Source organism: Dunckerocampus dactyliophorus, chromosome 1 (assembly GCF_027744805.1).
Source record: "Dunckerocampus dactyliophorus isolate RoL2022-P2 chromosome 1, RoL_Ddac_1.1, whole genome shotgun sequence".
NCBI classification, from domain to species: Eukaryota; Metazoa; Chordata; class Actinopteri; order Syngnathiformes; family Syngnathidae; genus Dunckerocampus; species Dunckerocampus dactyliophorus.
Window position 1 is genome coordinate 24,525,631 of NC_072819.1, and position 20,972 is coordinate 24,546,602.

The following is a 20,972-nucleotide window of genomic DNA, read 5'->3' on the forward strand; positions in this document are numbered from 1 at the left end:
ACGTCATAATACCTTTTTATAAATAAAAGGCACACATTTTTACAAACTGACATTAATTGCAAAACAACAAACAACTGTAATAACAGTTTACAACCAACACTGTAACATTTATAAATACAGAAAACGTATCAAATATGCATATGAAATAGAAATAACAATATAGCAAACGTCATCAACAAATTTATAAACCTTAACAAGCATCATTTCAAGGTTTAAAAACCTCCCTTTTTGACCTTGCTTTCCTCCTGTCAGATTGTTTTGTAAGAAAGTCCAGAATGGCATTTTGTTGTACAGTGTTCCCTTGTTTATCACGGGGATTGGTTGCCAAAATAGCCCGCAATAAGTGAAATCCGCTAAGTGGCCAACTTCATTTTTTTGTGCAATTATGATATGTTTTAAGGCTGTAAAACACCTCACCATACACGTTATATACTTTTCTCAGACAGGCAGTAACATTTTCTCACATTTCTCTTGTTTGAACACTCTGAAAAAAGTTCAAACGTTTGTTTGGATTTTAATGTTCAACCTATAGGTGGGACACAAGAAATTAAGTCACACTCCTATGACAGTGCATTTTCATCCTGGTGCCGTTCTGCTGTACTGTAGCGTTTTTGTATCCTTGTCAAAACATATTGCTGCTCCTCCTGTTGTAGTCCTCCTCCTTCGAACCGAAGATTAATTTACAAGCTAGCTAGCAAGCAAGCTAGAGGCAGGGCAGCACGAAGTAGATTGATTGATTGACAATGGTCTGCAGCCAGTCAGGATGCAGAAAACAATGGGTGGTGCAGACAGACGAGAGAACGAAGAGAGAGACACTAAACATCCCACAATGCAATTCTTCTTAAAGGGCCAGGCTCGGCCTGTAACAACAACAACAATAATAATAATAATAATAATAATAATAATAAATAATAAAAGCACTAAAAAAATTTGCGAAATAGCAAATCCACGAAAGGTGAACCGCGTCAGAACGAGGGAACACTGTATTTGAGTTTTTCATACTGAGATTGTAGCTTTTGAATGATACTGGAGTACTGTATTGTGTAGCAGAGTGCTGACTTCAGTTGGCTCAGCATCTCCTGCAGGAATGACACATATGCTTGATTGATGGGCGACAACTATTAACTCATTGTAAATACAGTAACAGTAGTAACAGTGTGCCAAAAACAAATAAGAGTGGTGGTTTAAAAAAAAAAAGATGGGACAATTTTAGATTCCAAAAGCTGATTATAGATTGATAATGTTGTGTGCTGTCCACATATGGCCGTGTTGTTTGCATCTTTTATTTAGCTCACTTCTTGACCATCCATACTATATGCTGAATACAATAAACATACTGTATCTCACAGTAAGAATTGTTGGTGGACTAGAGTGCCTATAATTCACAGCAAACAGACTTCATTACAATTTGCTGCATTGCATGAATAATTTGATAGTTAATATGAAACGCCAATGTCACTGTACACTCTGGAGCGGGGCTGCCACGGAGCTTGGGAGAACCAGAGTATAGAGCGGGGATAGCCACCCGCCGTGGCCGAGAAAGGGCACACTTTAGTCGGACACATACATGGCACTCTGACGGACAGTTCAGTAATGTACAGTAGTACCTCGCATAACATAAACCTCCTTTTACATAAATTCCACTGAACATAAAGAATTTATGTTAAGTTTTATATAACAAAGCGTCAAGTCACTGCAAGTCTTTTTTTTTTTTCAATCAACTTTATTAATGCCTCAAGTCGGTGCAAGTTCAGACTAACACTTGGTGACGTGTTCTGACGCATCACGCTCTCATTGGCTGATTTTCGGGGCACCGCCTCCGCTCTCATCTTATTGGCTGATTATTGGGGCACCGCCTACGCTCGCATCTCATTGGCTGATTATCGGGGCACCGCCTACGCTCTCATCTCATTGGCTGAGTTATACAGCATGTACATGAGTTTGTGTGAGAGACAGGCTTGTCCCTTCAAACTCCTTCCTCTTTGTAGTCCCCCTGAAACTAACTTAAGCAATTAAGTTAAGTTACAAATTAAAATTTTGCACACAGCATTATCGTGTAGTGCGTGTGCGTTTGTCTGTGAGACCAGCTGACTCTTAAGACTCTTTGAGTCGCGTTTCTACTCAGGCTAGTCCTCCTCCTCCTTCCTGCCTCCACTTGCGCTCCTGATCAAGACATCTCGTGAACGGTAGGATTGTTGTTGTTTTTCAGCGTTATTCATTTACAGTAATATTATTTATTACCTTATTTTATATTGGAATGTTACTGTACTATGTTCATGCTAACGTTTTCTTATATTTTCCCACCATATTTGGTGAATATTTTGAAGTCCCAAAGGGTTGAGTTTGGGGAAGAGCTTGGAACGGATTAGGCTATTTACATGTATTTTACGCTTCGTATAACATAAAACCCTATAACATAAAGGTTCTCGGAACGGATTATTTACGTTGTAGGGGCGTGTACTGTAGATTCCCCTTGCTATCGAGCGATTTTAAAATACAATTTACAATTAACAAGCTAATGTTGTTGCTATCTAATCATAGTGTAATCATTTATGAAATGCAGTAGATTGCAGTGAAGTTAGATATCGGTGTTAGCTGGCTAGGTATAACTACCAAAAAACAACAATTCAAAACATGGTGAATATTTACATAGAGTAGGAAATGATTGAATATAGAATAAAACATGATTGACGTTACTGTGAAACTCAATAGTTATGTGTAATTACTTACATTTATATGCTTATTTCGGTTTCCTCGCTTTCGTCTTCTCAGCGGGTGTTGAAGCTCCACCTACCCCTCCATTTCAAGTTTGGTCTGTGACCACACTTGTTTTCAAGGGGTGTGTACCCCTTAGCACTTACCCATTACCCCTCGGTTTAAGTAGAATTGGGACACCTCTTGATTCTTGTGAACGCGCAAAACCTAGAGGTAAGCGGTAAGATGAGAGGTGAGGGGTAAGGGGTAGAATTGGGATTCAGCCTAGGGGTAAGATGACAACTGAACAAATGACTCAGTCAGCAGTTTGTCAAAAATAAATAATATAGCCATCGTCTCTAACACGTGCATATAGATCACTGACAACATAGGAATTAGCCTGTGAAATTTTTACAAGATATTTCATCGCCAAGTTTAGATTGGCCTTGCTTTGATGTAGACCCATTTAGCCACACCGACCAATCAGCTTACAGTTAGCTCCTGGGTTGCCTGATGGATAAGATGTTTTGTTAGAAGATGTCAGAAATCCCAGAATCTAGGAAAAACAAGCAGGTAACGATGTTTGGTAGCTTTTTATAACCACTAAGGTTGATTATTTTGAATGGCCAAGGCTGCATCTAAAATTTTAATTGTTGACATGACTGATTAACTTGTACTGGATTTGATGGCACAACTTGAATGAGCAAAAGTACTGTACACTAATAGTCTTGCATCAGATGCAGTTGCCACAGTTAAACACACAGGTAACAATGATTATTAGGTGTGTAATGATTTGTTTTAATTTTGATTCGTATCACGATTCGTGGTTTCCGATACGATTTGAGAACGATATTGGTTCCTTTATAAGAATATGTTCCGAAACGATTCGGTAACTTTAAATTGGTTCAGCAATGTTTTAGCCAAAAATTTAAGCAGTGTGACTGTGAAATAAATACCTGGATACTGGACAGTGCAGGTGAAGTTTCCTAGATTCCTGTTTTTTTGTTAGGGAATCAGGTATAAATTATTAATAATGCTGACGTACTTAAGAATAAATGATCAATGAGTGCAAAAATGACTTAAAAATGCAATACAAAATCAGGATGAACAGAGTGGTATAACTTGCCATGATTATTTACTTTAAACAGTGCAATCCAAAGCTGCACTTTGTGCACCGAATGAGGGACATGATGCAAATTCCTTAGAAAATGAATGTGGCACAGTATCTTAAGTTCGGTGTTTGAAACTTTCTCACCTGTACAGGCCGATAGAAGCAGGAGTTTTTTTTGTGTTAACAATCCTCCTGATTAGAGCAACCGTTTGAAAGAAAGGGGCAGCAACTAGCAAGAATACATTGACAGACGTTTTGCAGCTGACATACAGTATGTTAGGAATGTTACAAATGTTGAACTGTAATTTGATACCTCATTCACTTCTCTACCCCAAGTATTAAAGAAGTTAAAGCAAATTTCATACCAGAAAATAGTACCTTTGGTTCCCATTGCTTTAACATTCAGTCAAGACAAAAGCTGTGATCGACCCACATACCTTGGCAAGTACAACCTTACTACAAAACATATCATAACTTAGGCTGTGACATTTGTTTTAAAAGTCAGCAGAGTAGCCATTTGCATTTTTTGATAATCAAATAGTCCAGGGAAGAAAATCAAGTGTCATAAATGCTGCAGCAGCACGCTGGATTTGTTTCCACGTCACATTACAAATTGCATGTACACAGTAATTCCAGGGCAAAATTAACATATTTTGCACCATCAGATTTTAATGAAATTTAATCTGCAGGTAGATAATAAAGTGAATTTACAGTACAGTATATCCTACATACTTCTTATCTTGTCCTTAAGCTCTGATCCATGAGTTTGAAAGACTTAAAGTTGGACTTGGCTTTTCTGGATACGAATGAAAATACACCCGATTTCGTATGGAAAAAATTGCATTTTTAAGGACGTCTCCATGGACTCTCCTAATCGCACGCACAGTGTTAGATTTTTTGCATCACTAAAATACGGGGATTGTATTTGTAACATCCCTACATATGTGTTATGTTATGTGTTCATATGACCTGGACACACCATGGTCAACGTCACTGCTACTAGACTGTAAACTACCGTCCAGAGGCGTACAAAACGTCCTTACATTGCATATTATTCCCATAAATGTCACTTAAAATGAGTTAAATATGAATACTGAATGAACTGACCAAAAAAAGAAGCAAATCAACTGTATTTCACAGGTCAACTACAACTCCCATGACCACCATATACCCAGAAGACAGTGACGTCACCGACAGGCAGACTAACGTTTAATGTTGTTATCATTAAAAGTGGTAAAACAAAAAAGCACATCCATATAAAGCCTGCCATGCTTAAATCCAATGTTTCATTTCCGAATATGGATTCAATCGATGGATTACCTATAACGGCGATGTGTGTGTATATATTGCATCCTGAATGGAAAGTTCAGAACCCAGATCATCGATGTAGTGAATGAATCGTTACACTTCTACTGTTTATTACACTTGTCAATATGATTTGTCTTCTCTATGTATGGAAAGTGAAAGTGTCAGTGTTAAGAGCCTCAACCCAAGGATTGGGGTCAGCTGGATAGCCACTGCTTTTAGGATCATCAGCAGGTTTCGTCTTAACCGGATTTGGCAGGAGGAGCTGAATCAACTGTGTCCCAGGATTATAGAAATGACATCGGAGGATAGTTGAGTCTAGACGCCAGAGCAGGGAGAGTGTCGTCAGCTGCCTCCCATTCAACTGTGCACCTGTGTCACCTGTAGTACTTCAAACTGATCTATCCCTCTGCTTTTTATTTACCTGGAACCTTGCCTGGTTTTGGCAATCGTTGTGGGGTAAAGTTTGATTTATTTTTTGGTTCTTTTTTCCCTTCTTTCAATTATTTTTATCTGGGTGTTAAGTAATGGCTTTCAGTGGTGTGGTGATTTGCTGTCGACGTAATTGTGATCTAAGCTTATAGTGAAAGAGGAAATTTTGAGCTTTCTGGAAATTGGCTGTTTTGGATTTCTGCAACTTTGGGATCTGTCGACTGGATGTGATACAGTTGCAATTGTAGAAACAATGTTTTTAGGTCATCTTGCAATCATGTTACTAAATGTAAACTACACTACATAATGCTGATGATGAACTGCTTGAAATTTATTTTTGACCTAATTTCTACTTTTTTATCTTCCCCAGATCAGAAAGAGTCTAGGTGGCGGAGCAAAGCACACCATTAGCAGAGGAAAATGAGTGAACTGGATCAGCTACGTCAGGAGGCTGAGCAGCTCAAGAACCAGATCAGAGTAAGTCCACCTCTGCCCTTCTGTATGTTTTTGTTTGATGGCTTTTTTTTCCAAATGGCGTCATGTTTTGCACACTTCAAATTGAAACTTGATACATATCTTCAAATAAGAACACAATTTCATAAGCTAGTTATTCTTACGCCTTGAGTCAAATGTGCCTGGCTTTTTATGTTTCAGGATGCCAGGAAAGCGTGTGCTGATGCTACCCTGTCCCAGGTAATTAATACGTTCATACTACATAAAGCATCAAGATCTTCATAATTATATGTACCTTTTCACATACTTTTACAATGTACATAGATGCTATTTTTGTCCTTTTGCCTCAGAGTAACATTTTTCTTTTAAATCCTGTTTAGATTACAGCTAACATTGACCCTGTTGGCCGAATTCAGATGCGCACTCGTCGGACACTGAGGGGGCATCTGGCTAAAATCTATGCCATGCACTGGGGAACTGATTCAAGGTAATCTCTTTTCAGCTCCAGTCAGTCCATTAACTAAATATTTCATGCCATCGACCCACCCCTTTGCCTGAATGCAGGAAACGGATATAAAAGCATGCTTTGGTGTCTTTGTACTGGGTGTTTCTCCTCAGGCACACGTCAAAGTCCTGGTTTCACAGAGTAGCTCTAGCTTGCATAAAAAGCAGGTCTTCTATTTTTAACATCTGCCCAAAGTGATCAGTTACATTAACATAAACCCAGTGTTTTAACAAGTTGACTATAGTCTATTTAGATGGTGTGATGCTACATTTTTCTTGAACGCTTATTGGACATGCATTGAAGACACCATTCTACAGTGTCTGCTGTTTGTTGTGTGTCCTGTTTGCGGTTTGAGTGTGTGTGTGTAGGGTAAATAATCAAAATGAATCGATATTATTAAAATATCGATATTTACTTTAAGCACAATATCAAAAACGACTATATCGTTCATATCGATATAGACTTGGATTTGCCCTGTATCGCCCTCATCTCTCTCTCTCTCTCTTTTTTTAAACAAATCTATCGCCCTCATCTCACCTGTATCTCCCTCGTGCTGTGTGAGAGTTTCTGCCCCGCCCCCCTCCTTGCAGGCAGGAGGAGTGAGGAGGGGTGGAGCAGAAGCCTAGCGGCTCAGTTTTTATGAAAATGGAGGGCGAAACATTGTCTGCCGTGGAAGAATTAGTCAACAACGAAAAAGCAGTGACTCAGTAATTGGGAGGTAATTCGAATTCAGAGCATAACAAAATCTTTCAGCACCTTAAAACCAAGTCCAATAAAAGAATGTATGGAGCTCCGCGCTGGCTGCACAACTCTGCCACAACACAAAGCTCGCTGCTTCATTTTCCTGTTGCGTTCCTCATGAAAGGAAATTGTGTGTATACGCGGTGTCCTATCATATTGCTAAGATATAGTCCCTGTTGCAACAGTGGAAAAAACGTTTTTTAAATCCTGCTGAAAACGATGGACTTGCAGTGTCCAGCGATTGATTGATGGGTTGGTGTTACTGGCACAAAATAAGGACATGCATACTTCTAAAAATGTTTACCTAAAAATACTACTGTTCAATTTAAAGTATTTTTGAGTTACTGACATTTAAAAATTTCCTCTTAAACTGGGCACTCCTTAATATTTTGTTCTTTTGGGCTTTCGTTATTAGCTGACAATTTGAGCATAGCTAATGGTAGGTTATAAAAAAAGAGTATATTTTACTTTTTCTGTATTTCAAAAAGAGAATGGCCTACTTTATTTTTAGCGGCTTTTTTCAGATAAGATTTAAAATTTCAAAAAACATCCTCATGTTAAGTATTTATTTTAGTTAAACAACTTGACACGCATATTTGACTTTGATTTTGTTTAAACACAGTTAGCGGAAAAAATACCAGGATATATTTTTGTATATCCATATTCAACCTAAATGTATCGGGTATGAGTTTTGGTCCATATCGCCCAGCCCTAATGAACAGCATTCCTTACTACCTAAAAAAGCGTTTTGTTAAGCTTGAATTTTGCTGCACAGCGCCCGTGTAAGTGACACAGGCTGGCTCCTCCCCCTCCAAACCAAGCTTGACGTGCACCTCCAAAAAATTCTAACCTCACGTCAACACCGACATGGACTTCAGAGCTGTGATTGGTTGGCTTTTTTTATATTACATGATTTTTTTCTTTCTCCCTTCTGCGATATCGTAAAAAAGTAAGCCAAAACAATGGCACAAATTTAGGAGCACTTCAGCGAAGCCAGATATAAGCAGTTATATGAATACGATATAAATATGAGCGGTTTCAGGGCAACATGTACAATAAGTGACTGATGTTCCACGTAGATTGGTCCAGCTCAAACAACGATCTGGATGTCAACATTATTTACTACTACAGTGGAAACTAACTAACTATTCAAAGAGAGCTCCTGTATTTACGTTAGTATTACACTTCATACAGAATATAGTAGATCACCGCTTTTTGCAGGAGTTCCATTTCTACCATGCCAGCGAATGGCGAAAATATTCTGGTGGGGAATTGCAAGTGATGTGTCAGCCTCTGCCGAAAAAGCTACAAATAAATCAGGATGGCGTCAGAAGGGCCGCCGTAGTGATGAGACTAAAGAGTAATTCAGGCTTTAGCCTTTACACATCTCACGCCCCAGCAACCATGAGACTGGGGGAGCGGAACTCCGATGTCGCATCACCTTCACCCCAGTCAAATGAAAATAGTGCACAACTCCTTGCCATGTGTCTGCTCTCCTGTTTTATCTAGGCATCCCGCCAATCGACCGGTGCATGCCTAGATTCGGATTTCTTCAATTTTGGGGGTATCGGCGATGGGCTGATTCTTACATATTACTTCCTTACAAAAAGAGCAAAAGATTGCAGTTTGTAATTAAAGTAAGGCCGTAGTGGGGCCGCAAACAAAATATTGAATAAAACAAACTTGGTTAAAACCCACCGCACACCAGAATATGCAGAATTTGAAGTCAGTCATTTTTTCACTTTCATTTTTGGGGTGTCTTTGATTTCTCCCCTCTATAGGGTGATCATTTTCATTTCTATCAAATTATGTGGCATCATTTTGTTACTAATCACCCAATTATAATCAGGAAAGATATTCAAGATCATTTTCCCCCCAGTTTAGATTTGATTTTTTTTTTTATTGTTCCTCTAATTTTTTTGAGCAGTATATTTGCATTAGCAATTACAATTAATACAGAATACAGTGGATCCCTGCTTTTTGCAGGTGTACCTAGCCTGCCAGCAAGTGGCAAAAATGGCAGATGTGCGGGAATCCACTGTGCAACCATTTCAATGGCATAGCAAGCCATATCCAAATCACTAGTTTATGTGGCAAAGTAAACTTTTTATGGCCAATGTGTGGTCTAGAAAGATGTATGCAGATAATGATGTTTTTTGTGTCATTTAAATTGGGATTGGTATACCCAATCTCTGCTTCTGACACTATTGCTGAGCATGTTCATGTCTCAGTGTGCTGATCCGTTTGTGCCATGGTAGTTAAGATTTCGGTCTCCCTATGGGCCTTACTGTGCTTTGCTCACTGCTTTGCCTGCTCTTTTGTGCATTGGGACTGCCACTGTAATTAGTTGTTGGATTTACCTAGATAGCAAAGCTCACCCCCAGTCACTCCTGAGCGTTCCGTCCGTCCGTCCACCCACCCATTATGCCGTATGCCGCTTGTCCTCACTAGGGTCGTGGGCAGTGGCGATGGCTCTAAGACTGCAAGGGAAGCTCAGCTTCCCAAAAAAATGTGGCCCCCCCCTTCATCCCCACAGCGCTTATACACAGTCAGTCGCTGACTTTGATGGGGAGGTCTGGAATGGGTTGTTCCACTGTGCGAAACTGGACGGTCAATGGATAAATGCTGGGCTTTGTCCACATCGGACGCTCAGCTTCTCTGGGGTTTATGGGGCAGTGGGCTATCCTGGACATTCTGCTTCTGTATAATGATTGGATAATCCGTGTGAGGCGGAATCCCTTTTTTGATTGACAGTGAAATGAGCAAAACAAGTATAAACCTCCACCGGAGCATCTTCTAAGTTTTTCATTCCGTCGTTGTGAACTTTACTGTTCCCCAGTGACTTTGTCTTTGTTAAAAACAAGTATCGTTGTGTTTGGCGACTCTCTTCTGTCTGTCGTGGTTTCTTTCCCCAACGAGCAGCAGCAGCTGCGGAGCCACCCCCCCCAGCAACCGCCACTAGTCACGGGTGTTTGCTGGAGAATGAATTGAATAAAATGAATTTAGAAGTCTTGAGCGGCGTGTGTGTGTGTTTGTGTTTGTGTTTGTGTCTGTGTCTGTGTGTTTGTTTGTTTGTTTGAAGTGTCACAACTTACTCCTAAAAGTGCATGGACGAGTTTGTGAGTTTGAGTGTTTTATGGAACATAAGCAAATTGGTTGTTTTAAAAATGCTGCATAGTTTAAGCCATCTTTTTTTGAAATTTATTTTTATTTTTTCAGGCTTTTGGTCAGTGCCTCCCAGGATGGCAAGCTCATTATTTGGGATAGCTACACCACAAACAAGGTACAGTCACAAGTTAAAAATGATATGTTTTGATTATGCAGCTTCTCTGACAAATCTGAAGGTTTAAATTTTGTGTGCATATTGTATGTAGTAAGTGTTCACTTAATATTACAGCCTTACCAAGGGCACGACTGACCTTTTATGTTGTTTTGTTATTGTGTCTCTTAAGGTCCATGCCATTCCACTGCGCTCCTCTTGGGTGATGACATGCGCCTATGCCCCTTCTGGGAACTATGTTGCCTGTGGGGGCTTGGACAACATCTGCTCCATCTACAACCTGAAGACCCGTGAGGGAAATGTGCGTGTTAGCCGCGAGCTGGCTGGACACACAGGTAGGCTGCATACCGCATTGATGTGCTTTATTCCTCATTTGCCACTATACTAGGGGTGTCACAAGACACCCAACTCAAGAGACAAGACAATGCATGAGACGAGACAAAATTTTAAAATTGATTTTAAGAAAAGTACAATGAAAAAATATGACTGGATAAACAAACTTTCACAAAACAATGCTGGTGTGTTTTGAAATGTTGTCCCACAAATTGACATATAACAATTATTTGTCAAATGTTTTTAAGACCAAATAAACCACTTATATTATAATAATAATAATTTAAAAACAAAAATATGTCATAATTTCCTTAAATATGTCATCTTTCACTCTTTAATGTTGCGGTATTGGCGGTTGTGACATGTATTTTCTCACAGGCAATTCGTACCGTCTGTCAAATGGTGGCTTTTCAATACAGGTGTCAGCATTAATAGTTCCAACTTGTAGTTGAACAATGCCAGCTCAGTGTTTTTGTCTTATCTACTTGTCAACTTGGCAACAGAGGAGTGCGTCCAGGCTCTGCCTTCTTGGCTGTGTCACTGGTTAGGGGTTGGGTTGCAATGTGGAGGGGTTTATGCAGCTTTCAGACCGGCATTGCACAGCAATACACTCTGAGGTGAAGCTCCACTCCCACTCACCTGCACTTTGGGTATTTCACCTTTGTTGTCTGCTTGTATTTAAATTCCATTTAATTACATAGTGTTCCCTTGTTTATTGCGGGGGATAGGTTCCCAAAATAACCCGAAATAAGTGAAATTTTAAATTATTATATACAGTATATGTTTTAAGGCTTATACACTTTTCTCAGACAGGCATTAACATTTTCTCACATTTCTCTCTTTTTAAAAAAAGTTCAAATTGTTTGAATTTTAATGGCCAACCTACCCGGTTGGACACAAAAATGTATTAAGTGACTCACGCTTACGATTAATTCATATTTGTGGACCGCAGTCCCAGGGAGATTTATTTTGGGTTCCACAAAGATGATGTTGAGCAAAAGAACACGAAATGCAGAGTATGAAAACTTTTGTAACCACCCAAAGCACATTATGTAAATGCAGAGTTGTTGGCGCTTTTTGGAGGTTTTTTCAGAAGGCTTTATAGGCGGAATCGGTGCGGCCCATTACATGCATTATATTTCATTAAAAGGAATGTGTGCCAGTTGGTCAATTAATCAATTAATCAATTAATCAAAGCAGTTCATTTGCATTTTCTGCAATTATTTTTACATGGCAAAGATATATACTGTAGTGGTTGGGGATTTATTGTACATTTATCGTTATAAAGGCAAAACCGCCCAATTTATTGTGATATTGATTTGAGGTCTCATCGCCCAGCCCTACCGTGAAAGTATCTCCATGTAGTGCCTGCGCTGAACCTCCACCTTGTCTCATATTGCAGGAATTGTATGATGAACAATTTTAGTGGTTTTGTAAGAGACTTTTTCATACTGTAGATATTAGTGTGCACCGCTGTTCTTGTTTTGTTAAACATGCAACAAACATAACATTAACTATTTGGATTGTAATTATGATTGTTTCAGCTGAGCAGTGAGTGTGTATTTGTGCACTACTTAGACACAAAGTATTGTAGATCGTCTCTGCAATACTTTGCCAGTCTTTCTCTTTGATTTATGACTGTGGCGGTGTTGCCTTGCCTTTTTATTTGCTCTTTAGCCTCCTCGTAAGCCTCTCAGGATTTCCACTTCCGTGGGGTGAAAGTACGCAGCCCCCGTTGCCATGGTGAATCGGTGACTCTGTGATCGATAGGTGGGGTCTATTTAAGGAAGCCGAGGACACAAACTGATCCGGGATTGGTTCCAACCGGCTTGATTAATCGGTGTCTACTCATCCTGGCTTGGGCTTTGTGCAACCAAATTAAGCCAAGACGCTCTTGCTTTGGGTTGGTTGATCTCAGCTTAGTCATTTATCCTGGATGTCTGAATCCTACTTTTGTGCAATAGGCCCCTGGTAAAGAAATTTTGAGCTTGAAGGGAAGAATTACTCATCTGATCGGTGTCACATGACACAGGAAGTGTGTCAGCATTTTAGTTCCTTCACTGTAGGGAGGGGTTCACAAACTGTACTTGCTTGTAGAAGAACTATGGAAGTAAGTTGTGGAGTATTTCTGTATGGATTAGTCAATTCAGCTTCTAAAATTACTTCAATTAAAGAGACCGTTTGCAATGGTTATATGGCTACCTAAAGGTTGCCAACTTCTGAACGTGCTGCAAGCATTACAGCTTAAAAGCAACGGCAATAATTACTGTAGTTTTACTTTTGACTTTGTCGAGTTGTTTTTGTGTGGCTGCTTTTGCATGTACGGTTTTTCTAGGTCTTTTGTTTCTGTTTTAAAATTTTTATTTTGAGCCAGTTGCAAACAGTGCCTTTTCAGTTCTATGAGGTGACGGTGAGATAAGCCCTTCCTCTCCCATCCAATATCTGTCGATAGGATGGACGTGGTATCTCTCTCTTTTATCTTATCTGGAAAGTTTTTTTGAGAGACTAAGTTATTAAATGTTTGAATCATTACAGGCTACCTGTCCTGCTGTCGCTTCCTGGATGACAACCAGATTGTCACCAGCTCTGGTGACACCACCTGGTGAGTTGTTGCATCACTGTCTGCGCCCTCTAATATTACACAAGCTCACCATATTTCTTACTGGACTAGCACAGCATGCCATTACGAATGAAATAGACAATAAACCATAATTTCCTTTCGTGTTTCGTATACAATAGCTGCATTTTCACTGTGTTCCCCTTGCTTCCTTTCAGTGCTCTGTGGGACATTGAGACTGGACAGCAGACAACTACGTTTGCTGGCCACACTGGTGATGTCATGAGCCTCTCTCTGGCACCTGACACCAGGCTGTTTGTGTCTGGGGCCTGTGATGCCTCAGCTAAGCTCTGGGACATCAGAGAAGGAATGTGCCGGCAGACCTTCACTGGCCATGAGTCGGACATCAATGCCATTTGCGTAAGGCTACCAACTCTCATACATGTTACATACTTTACAAGTCAACACTTGTCTTACTTGATGTTATTGTTGAGCATGTTGAAAGTAACCATTCTTCAGGTCACATTGTGTAGGAGGCTGTGTCTTGAAATGGATTTCCCTACTTCGCACCAACTAACAAAATGTACCGTTAATTCAGGCCCAACTACTTTGCCATCATACAAACTGAAACATGAAGTAATTTCCCTTCAGAGCAGATATTTTCAGACTGGTTGCTTTTACATGTTGACATGTTCGTATTTGTTATCATTAAGTCGGCTGGACTTAACCTTATTTTGTTACAGTTGTGCATTTGAATGTGAAGCAATTTATAGGGGTGTCCCGGTACTTTGACTTCTGATACATATTATTCACTTGCTGCATTCCATATAATATTATTCCATATAATAATCAGTGTGATAATAAATAAATGATAATAAATTAAAAACAAGCATGACAGAACAATCAATAGAATAATCAATATTAGATTAAATAAATAAGATGAAGACAAGCATAATAAAGCAAGTTCAGGACTCTTCTGCCTTGTATTTACCAAACATCAACTGCTTGTATTGTGTTTTGAATTCTCTCATTTTGGTGCATTATTTTAGTTTCTTGCTCAATCCGTTCCAGAATTTAATTCCGCATATTGAAATGCTGTGGGTTTTCAGTGTTGTTCTTGCAGTGTTTTCAGTTAAATTTTTCCCTAAGATCATATTTGTCCTCTCTTATTGAGAAATACTGTGATGTTTTTGGGTAACAAGTTATTGTTAACTTGATGCATTATTTTAGCAGTTTGAAAATGTACTAAATCAGCAAATTTTAATATCTGTTTTTTTAAAAAATGTTGTTTGTTTGTGTTCTCTATACTTGGCATTATGAATTATCCCCAACGATCTTTTTTGCAGTACATTGAAGTGAGTGAAGATTGCTTTAACTTATTTTTTCATTTATTATGATCCCCAGAAATGTATTTTCATTCACTCTTTAAACGTCACTCCGTCTATTTGTATTTGGTCGTACGTATCCTTTCTGCTATTTCCAAATAGCATTATTTTAGTTTTACTTAAGTTCACGGATAATCTGTTTTTATCAAACCATGACTTTAATATGACCATTTCATCCTTGACCTTTTTAATTAGTTCTAGTGTGCTTTCCCCAAAACAAAAGGCAGTGGTATCGTCCACAAACAAGACCAACTTTAAGTCCTTTGTCACTTTACAAATGTCGTTGAACAGTTTTGGTCCCAATTTTGACCCCTGGGGTTCTCCACACGTGATATTTAAACTTGCAGATGTGGATTCTCCTAGCTTTACAAATTGTTTCATGTTTGTTAGGTAGCTTTTAACTAATTTAAACTAATTCAAAACTAATCCTCTGATTCCGTACCTTTCTAATTTTGCTGTTAAAATATTGTGATAAAGTGTCTCGAAGGCTTTTGTAAGATCCATGAATACTGCAGGTACACACCATCTGTGGTCTCAAAATAAGAGCACTCTTGGTCACATTTGTCTAATTGTGTAAACAAAATATGGTGTGATTAAATATCTTTCATTAATAAAGCGATTGGAATGACATCTGTGACTACATCTTCCTTAATCACAAGCACGGCCATTACAGTTGTTGATTTTATAGCAATATGTGCTGAGGCTGACATCCCATTAGAAAAGTTAGCCAATCTATATCCATTTCTCAATTACTGGACAAAATGGGCAAATGATGTATTGCATTAATGAACGTAAGGATATTTGCATTTTATTCACTAACCCAAATAGCACACACTTTTGCTGGTAAAATAAGTGGGAAAGGTAAAAAACGCAATTCAGGGAAAAATAAAACGCTTTGTTAAAAAAAAATTCGCACCACAAATTGATCTATAACCATGTCAAACGATTAGTCCTATCCTAAAAGTATTTTGCATGCCCATTTTTTTCTCAATTTTATCTTTTATTGGATGGACTTTTATTGAATGAAGGACCTTACTCACAGAGGTTTTTTTTTACAAAAGCCAAACAATATTGTTGGTCATGTTGTGTAACTGTAAACTCAGCAGTACTTTGGTTGCATTATTTTTAATGGTTTCAAGAGCTATTTTCATAACCGTATTCAATTCCACAAATTCATGTTTGTAACAAAAGCTTATAATTATTAAAAAAACAAACAAAAAAGATCTTTATCAGATTGGCAAGACTACAAAAAAAATCAATCAGATCAGAAGCCAAAAAATGATATCCCTAGTTACAACGTGGACACCTGCGGTGTATAGACAGGTGCGGCCTATATATGCACAAATCATTTTTTTTTTTGGTTTGTTTTAAATTCAGTGTGTGCGGCTTACATACTGGCGCGCTCTATAGTCCGGAAATTATGGTAAGTTCGATTTTGTAAATAAGACTGGTGTGTTCTTGAAAGGCGGTGCTTTGAATTCTAGCCCGTTTCTGTAAAATGAACAGTGGCTGTAAAGAATTGACGTAGGTGTTGTCCTCTATGCAATAGTTTAAATATGGTCACATTAGTGAAAAGTATAGAATGTTTACAGTATAGAAGGTTTCAGATGCAGGCCAAGTTCATTATGACATTTTTGCAGAGCTGCTGGAAATGTGAATTTCTCTTGGAGATCAATAAAGTATCATAGACCGATCCGTTTTGTTTGTTTGTTTGTTTGTTTGGTTGGTTTTTTTGCTGATAATCAGGCTGATATCGGATCTGGCCACACCTATCGATTTATCTCTGTACCTCCTTTTCAACAAGGTAGCTATTACATATTGTACACAAATCAACCCCATAAATGTGACTTAATCTCTTTTAAAAATGCAAAATAACAGTGCAATTTTAAATATTCTGTTTTTGACCCCCCTTGCAGTTCTTCCCCAACGGCAATGCCTTTGCCACGGGCTCAGATGATGCTACATGCCGACTGTTTGACCTGCGTGCTGACCAGGAGTTGATGGTATACTCGCATGACAACATCATCTGTGGCATCACCTCTGTGGCATTCTCCAAGAGCGGCCGCCTCCTGCTGGCCGGCTATGATGATTTCAACTGCAACGTCTGGGATACTTTGAAGGCTGACCGTGCAGGTAAATATTGCTCGAAACGGCAGCGGTATTAAATACAGGTTTTCTTGCCCCAATCATTCAAGATTCAAGAGTTTTATTGTCATATACACAGTAAAACAGGTAGTTATGCTATGCAATGAAATTCTTGTTCTGTTCATTCTCCCAAAATGATTACTCAATCATTACTCTTTGGCTGCCAACACACAATTAATGTAGAAATGTGCAGAATGTAATGTGAGGCATGTTCCTTCTCTTCCTCTGCTAGGCCCATTCTTCTGGTATTGATCTTCCTCAGTAGATTTGACCTCATATACATTTTCAAAAACTGGGAACGATGACGTTTGAGCCAAGGTGCTTGCATTAGCCGTGTCCACGTTGTCCAGATCCATGTTCCATCAGCTTGCTACTGACAACTTTAAGCCAATTTTGCCCTCTGCTGATGAGTAGGCGTGTCACAAGATCTCACAGAATTAAAACATGACAAGATTTCTCGTTCAGAAAAAAACTGTCTCCTCGGCAATAGGCCTGGGACGATAATAAATTGATTAATCACACAATAAATGAAAATGAACTTGATAGTTTTGCCAGCCTCAATACATGTGCCATATGCGTCTGTTTTCCTCGTCTCCCGGCTCCAAACAGGCAGGAAGAGGTTTCACTCTGTGCATTGGTTTCAGCACCATGGCGCGTTTGTTCCATAGAATGACATGAACGGAATGAGCCCTTATGTCAGTGATAGTCTCTTTGTCTCAGTGGGTGGCAGGGCGGGTAAGCATACACAGTGCAGAAGTGTGTGATGTAGTAGAAATTATATTAGTAGATTGCAATATATTGTCATTTTTTAAATGTTTTCATAGTACTTTTCTTAAAACACACTGGGGTCTGCAATATTTTTGCAGATCACATTTTCCTCTTAGAAATTAGTGGCAAAAGTCTAGACGGTAAAAAAAAAAAGCAACTAGTGACATAATTTTTAGCCTTTATGGCTCACTTTAGTCCTCCCATTACACACGCAAGTGAGTTTATTGTGGGTGTGCAGGAAAGACAAATTGAAGGTTAATTTTCATTTGCGAAGGTGAAAGAAGGTTTCCCCTACAACAGCTGTGAGGAATGAACCCTATGGGAAGGCATGAATACTTGGCACTTGATCACACACCTGAAATACACACAGGCTTTTTTTGAGGGTAGTGTGTTAGCATTTTCAGTACGGAAGATGATCTAAGGTTGACAACAGTTTTTTCAGAGACACTGGTCACCTGTTTAAGTTGCTCACTTTCCTGTTTATTACAACCTTCTTTAATTATTATACTTTATTAGTAGACATCCCTAACATATTTTCATATTTCATACGTACATTCATGCATGTCTAAACTACGTGCATTTCGTATATAGCTTCCAGTGATCACATTGAATACGCTGTTTGCTTTGCTTTTGTCTGAGTCCCTTCACTGTGTCTACAGGTGTCCTAGCTGGTCATGACAACCGGGTGAGCTGCTTGGGTGTGACTGACGACGGCATGGCAGTGGCAACAGGGTCCTGGGATAGCTTCCTCAAGATCTGGAACTAGAGCCTGAAGGTAGAGAAAAGGCAGAGGATGGTCACATGCTAGTTTTATAGGGCTTTTATGGTAGCCAGATAAATTGAGTGAATGAAAGCCTACCAACAAAAAATATGTTAATTGTGGCTGTTGCATGAACATTGAGTGAATCGTAGCAGTATCTCGTGAAGATGTAGATGTATCAGTTTCCAAGTCAACAGGATTGATGAGTAATTCTGTCAACTCATTTGCTTGTTTGCAGATGGCATCTGGACTCCAAAGTCGTGCGGGAGACCATTCCAACATCACAATGTTTAATTGTATTGCATATCCAATCGTTTCAAAACACCCAAAAAACTATTGAGGGCAAAAATCTCTCTCTCTCTCTCTCCCTCCCTCCCTCCCTATCCTCCTCCTCATAAAAGAGCACAATTGTCTGTCAACTCATTCAGCTACAATACAGATAAAAGCTCAAAGAATTTGGTCATGTCTCAATGGACGGATGGAAAAATTGTGCATTCCTTCCATGACCGCAGGTCTGAGTGAAGATTATTTACATGACAGCAATCTAACTCTTAATAGCTTCCCTGACTTTTTTTTGGCTTTTGTTTTTTGTTCTTCTACTTCCTTTTCAGTCATAGTAGATCTGTAGGTTGTCTGTTAATGTAAAGAAGCTGAGGATCAAAGCTTTGTTATATTTGCTAATCCTTTCATGTTCTAAAGAATGTTTTAAGTTGGAAAAGTAAAATAAAACCTCCAGAACGTCCTTGTGAATTCAGCTTTATCCCACTGGAGAACAAAGCGAGAGAATTTTGCTTACACGGAGTCCTCAAGCCAGTTCTGGCCCTGCTGTATATTAATCCCATGATACTTTTATTTTTTCCAGTGTAGTCCACAAATCTTTGTTTGCACAAAAATGTAAACTTTGCATATATAAAAGAAAAACGTTAACTAACCAAGCACATGCTGTGATAATGAATGCTCGTTTTTAAAATGCAAAAACCACAAAAAAAATCATTTAACCACTCTTACACCTTTTTTGTCTGGCACCAATCTAGACTAATTAAATGAAGATTAACCTATTGGATCATAATCCACCCTGCCCCTTTATTTTACTTTACATTTTCTTCCTGTAGTTTTCTTGTCCCTGGTTTCTATTGTTGTGGTTGGGACCAGAAAGATGTGACTGGTCGGTGAGGGGAGTCGCTCCACTTTAGCCAAGTTGTGTTCCAGAACTTTTTCTAACAGAGGTGCCCATTCCGTGCTTGGAAATGCAGTTACTTCTCTGTGAATGACATGTTGTATAAATCAGTGTTAGCAAATAATGATATTGAAACTTTTCAAGTTTAAAAACTAAAAAAAAAAGATTTTGGTTGTCTGCCATGGGTGGGTTATCTCTTAGAATCGCATGCTGTAGAATTGCTTTAAAAGGTGCATATGGGATTAAGTCCTTTTGATGTTTTCTTTCAGAAAATAACCTGTTGAATATATCAATACGATGGTATTTATTTTATCCCCCACCCCTGTTTTTTGGCTACTCCGTGCATACATGATTCAACTAAAATGTCAAAACTATGCACATGAGAAGCAAGTTACTTGGTCCATACTTGGAGGGGTTTCACAAATGAAGTCGTCACCTAAATGTAAATTGTACACACATACGTCCAATCACCTAAACATACCAGTGGGCCTAATTTTCATTCCTTCTGTAGCAAACAAAAATCAACTTAAATAAAAACATTTTATAACAGGTTTTTTTCTGTCCTTTAATAAAAAATGTAAATTCAAAAAATCTTGCAGCATCTGGATGGCAGACTTTTCTGTTACCGTCTTGTAAACAAGATGCTCTTATTAGCAGTAGTGACTTTTTTTCCCCCATTTTCTTTTTCTCTCTACAACATTCTGTACAAAACAAAATGTGCTGTAATTGTGCGTTAGGCCTGGAGTTGGCAAAAAAATAAAACATGTAAAATCACTTTCCTTTTCTCTTTCTCCATCAAATAACTGTAGAGCTCTGCACCCCAACCGTCATTCCCTTTTCATTTTTTGTATTTAATTTTAAAGTAAGTCAGTGTACAACCGAAAGCTGGATGCAAGATAGAAACTATATTAAAATGTACTGTTATTTAAGATGTAATAAAAAGCAGTTTGAGATGACCTACTGTGTTGAGTGTGATTCACGTTTAGAGCTGTTCTGAGGCTAGAATGCAGACTGGTTTGCTTTTCCTTGTGTTTATGTTCCAAGTTAAATAAACAATTTCTTATCCACTGAAAACCTGGCTGGCTTGTGTCCACTCATTTTATGGGACATCAGAATGATCAGAGGTGTTGCACATAAACACTGAGTCTTGAAATAGAATTGGAATGATGATGCGTTTTTTGCTGCTCGGTGTCAAATACTTCACCTTACATCCCTGCCACTGGCAACTGTTGAACCTGCAGACTCAGATCTTTTGTCGCCATCTGTTGGACGGACTGAAAATCTGCAGTCACTTGAGGGCACTAAGCATAAATATTAATATACATT

At 38.8% G+C, this 20,972-nt stretch overlaps 1 protein-coding gene across 3 annotated transcripts in view; it reads left to right on the forward strand.

The window, feature by feature from the left end:
* The window catches only part of gnb1a (guanine nucleotide binding protein (G protein), beta polypeptide 1a), a 44,516-nt gene extending 23,914 nt beyond the window's left edge, over window positions 1-20,602 (forward strand). For 2 of the 3 annotated variants that reach the window (XM_054773533.1, XM_054773515.1), the window contains 10 exons: window positions 5,913-6,019; window positions 6,197-6,235; window positions 6,376-6,482; window positions 10,461-10,524; window positions 10,694-10,856; window positions 13,390-13,456; window positions 13,630-13,831; window positions 16,713-16,929; window positions 18,369-18,484; window positions 18,708-20,602. In XM_054773533.1, the coding sequence (XP_054629508.1) occupies window positions 5,963-6,019; window positions 6,197-6,235; window positions 6,376-6,482; window positions 10,461-10,524; window positions 10,694-10,856; window positions 13,390-13,456; window positions 13,630-13,831; window positions 16,713-16,929; window positions 18,369-18,475 (1,023 nt within the window). In that variant the 5' untranslated portion in view covers window positions 5,913-5,962 and the 3' untranslated portion in view covers window positions 18,476-18,484; window positions 18,708-20,602. Of the gene's footprint in view, window positions 1-5,403; window positions 5,570-5,912; window positions 6,020-6,196; window positions 6,236-6,375; window positions 6,483-10,460; window positions 10,525-10,693; window positions 10,857-13,389; window positions 13,457-13,629; window positions 13,832-16,712; window positions 16,930-18,368; window positions 18,485-18,707 lie in introns of those variants that run through there. The other variant, XM_054773523.1, reaches the window with a different exon arrangement.
* Window positions 20,603-20,972: the final 370 nt, after the last annotated feature.